This window comes from Eumetopias jubatus, unplaced genomic scaffold, assembly GCF_037043125.1.
Source record: "Eumetopias jubatus isolate StellerSeaLion01/CBP00866 unplaced genomic scaffold, mEumJub1_p1.0 scaffold_13, whole genome shotgun sequence".
In the NCBI taxonomy this organism is placed as follows: Eukaryota; Metazoa; Chordata; class Mammalia; order Carnivora; family Otariidae; genus Eumetopias; species Eumetopias jubatus.
In genome coordinates this window covers 52,742,282-52,744,826 of record NW_028274819.1, presented here as the reverse complement: position 1 = coordinate 52,744,826, position 2,545 = coordinate 52,742,282, and the positions used below count along the sequence as shown (strand labels likewise).

General features: G+C 41.4%; 1 protein-coding gene across 1 annotated transcript; it reads left to right on the top strand.

Annotated features, from left to right (window-relative positions):
- Positions 1-207: 207 nt before the first annotated feature.
- Positions 208-1,245, top strand: OR51T1 (olfactory receptor family 51 subfamily T member 1). Its single transcript, XM_028115774.2, has one exon. It carries the CDS (start codon positions 208-210, stop codon positions 1,243-1,245), a length of 1,038 nt encoding a protein of 345 aa, XP_027971575.2.
- The last annotated feature ends 1,300 nt before the right edge of the window (positions 1,246-2,545 follow it).

The window sequence follows — 2,545 nt, the reverse complement described above, 5'->3', positions numbered from 1 at the left end:
GGGGAATGAGCCTAAAGAGATTGATGGTTGTAGTTGGGAGAGGGTAGAGGAAGAAAAACGGGGCCAAGTTTTGACAAGAAAAATTCAAGATACTGTGGAATTATGTGATAGGTACCATAACTGGACTGGGGGCTTTGAATATAGAGAAACAACTGTGTAATTTGGGAAGAGTTTATAAATGAGTTAGAACTTGAAAAAAGGATCACTATGACAAACATTATCCTTGTTGTCTCCCTTTTCAGGGTGTGTTCTCAATCCACCATGGTAATTTTCAATAACACCACATCATCTTCCCCAAACTTCTTACTCACTGCATTTCCTGGGCTGGAACTTGCTCACGTTTGGATCTCCATCCCTGTCTGCTGTCTCTACATCATTGCACTCTTGGGAAACAGCATGATTCTGTTTATCATTGTCGTTGAGAGGAGTCTCCACAAGCCCATGTACTATTTCCTCTCCATGCTGTCAACTGTTGGTCTGTGTCTGACCATCTCAACCCTTCCCACTGTGCTTGGGGTTCTCTGGTTTCATGCCCGGGAAATTAGCTTGAAAGCTTGCCTCATTCAAATGTTCTTTGTGCATGGCTTTTCCTTCCTGGAGTCCTCAGTGCTGGTAGCCATGGCCTTTGACCACTTCATGGCTATCTGTAACCCACTGAAGTATGCCACTGTCTTCACAGACATGATAGTCTTGGTGATTGGACTGGTCATCTGCCTGTGGCAAGTTATTTTCACCTTTCCCATGGTTCTAGCCTTGAAGAGTGTATCTTTCCATTCAGGCAAAGAGCTTTCCCACCCATTTTGCTACCACCCAGATATCATCAAATACACATATTCCAGCCCCTGGATCAACAATTTTTTGGGCATGTTTCTTCAGCTCTACCTGACTGGCACTGACTTGCTGTTCATTCTTTTCTCCTACGTTCTGATTCTCCAAACCATCTTGAGCATCGTGGCCCCTAAGAAGCAACAAAGAGCTCTGAGCACTTGTGTCTGTCACATCTGTGCTGTCACTGTTTTCTATGTGCCAATGATCAGCCTGTCCTTTACACACCGCCTTCTCAGCTCCACCCCAAGAGTGGTCTGTAGCATTCTGGCCAATGTTTATTTGCTTTTACCGCCTGTACTGAACCCTGTCATTTATAGCTTGAAGACCAAGGCGATCTGCCAGGCTATGCTCCAGCTGCTCCAGTTTAAGGGCTCACGGACCCCCAGTGTGAGGTGTCTTAGAGGACAGTGGGATTGAAGGGGGAGATAAGTTACATTTAAGTAGGAAAGGGATTTGGGTCTGTGTCATCCTCAGGCATTTTGGTTACTAAGGCAGTTTCAATTAAATCACTGGAGCAGAAAGAGGAGAATACATTTCCCCTAAACTTACTGAAGAGTTAAACAAAACAAAACAAAACAAAACACCACAGTTCAAAAACAAATTAATTGTGTTTGCCCCTCAAACATTTAAAACAATTACATGGAACTCCTCTGCACATTAAAAGCATGATAAGATCATTTTATTCTAGTTGAATAATTTAATTATCTGCTCAAAAATGGCAACTCTTAGACCAAAAATAAATGCACTTTAAAAACAAAATAAGGTCATTTTATTCTGGTTGAACAATTTAATTAACTGCTTAAAAATGATAATTCTTAGGCCAAAAATAAATGACTATAATTTTCTGTCTGCGCTCAGATGACCAAAAATCACTTATTTCTGTGGTCAAATTTCCCAGGGGGCATCACAGATTTTTCCTTGAGCTGGTAAATGAAAGAGTTATGTGTGTGCAAAGACATGCACATTGCAATGTGTAATTTAACTAGGAAATTTTTGCACCCTGGTTTCAGTTCCTAAAGTCACCTCTAGGGAGCCCCATCTCCTTACAGATGCACCCCCCGAACCTCTATCTTTTCTTGAATCTTTTCTCTCCTTAGCAAAAGTGAAACTGTCACAGAACTAATTGCTACTTGTTATACCTCCAGTGAGTCCAATATCTAAAGTCACATATTGCCTTTCGTTATTTTTCCCATTGCCTAGATAATCTAAATACAGTTCTTGATTCTGATTCCATAACACCTCTTCCGTGTCACCTCGGCCTCCCAACAGCACCTTTTTTTCCATTTGCCCTTGTTTCTTGGGTAGTTAATTTTTTACCTATCTGTTGGGCTTCTCTACCTTTTGGTGTACTTGTCATTGTAGAATTGCACAGTGACTTTGATGCTTCTTAGTAGGAAATCTTTGGAGTACCTTTCTTAACAATATTTGTTTTGTCAAGAAGTAACCTCACTATCGAGTTGATGGGATGTTGGAATTTTCCTGTTTTTTTCACATAGAGTTATGAAACTTTGTTCCACTCAGGATAATTCATGTCTGAGCACAGGAGGACAAACAGATATTCTGATCTAAACCACCTGTCTCCTCTCCCTATATCAACTTCCTACTCCTGGCAGACAGGGAATACCATTTCCAAACTCTGGTGTGTTTGCCCTGGCCTTCGGTTCAGCTCAAGCTAGTGTAATGCCTCAGGGTTGTAGGGCCTTTTTAGAGTATAGAA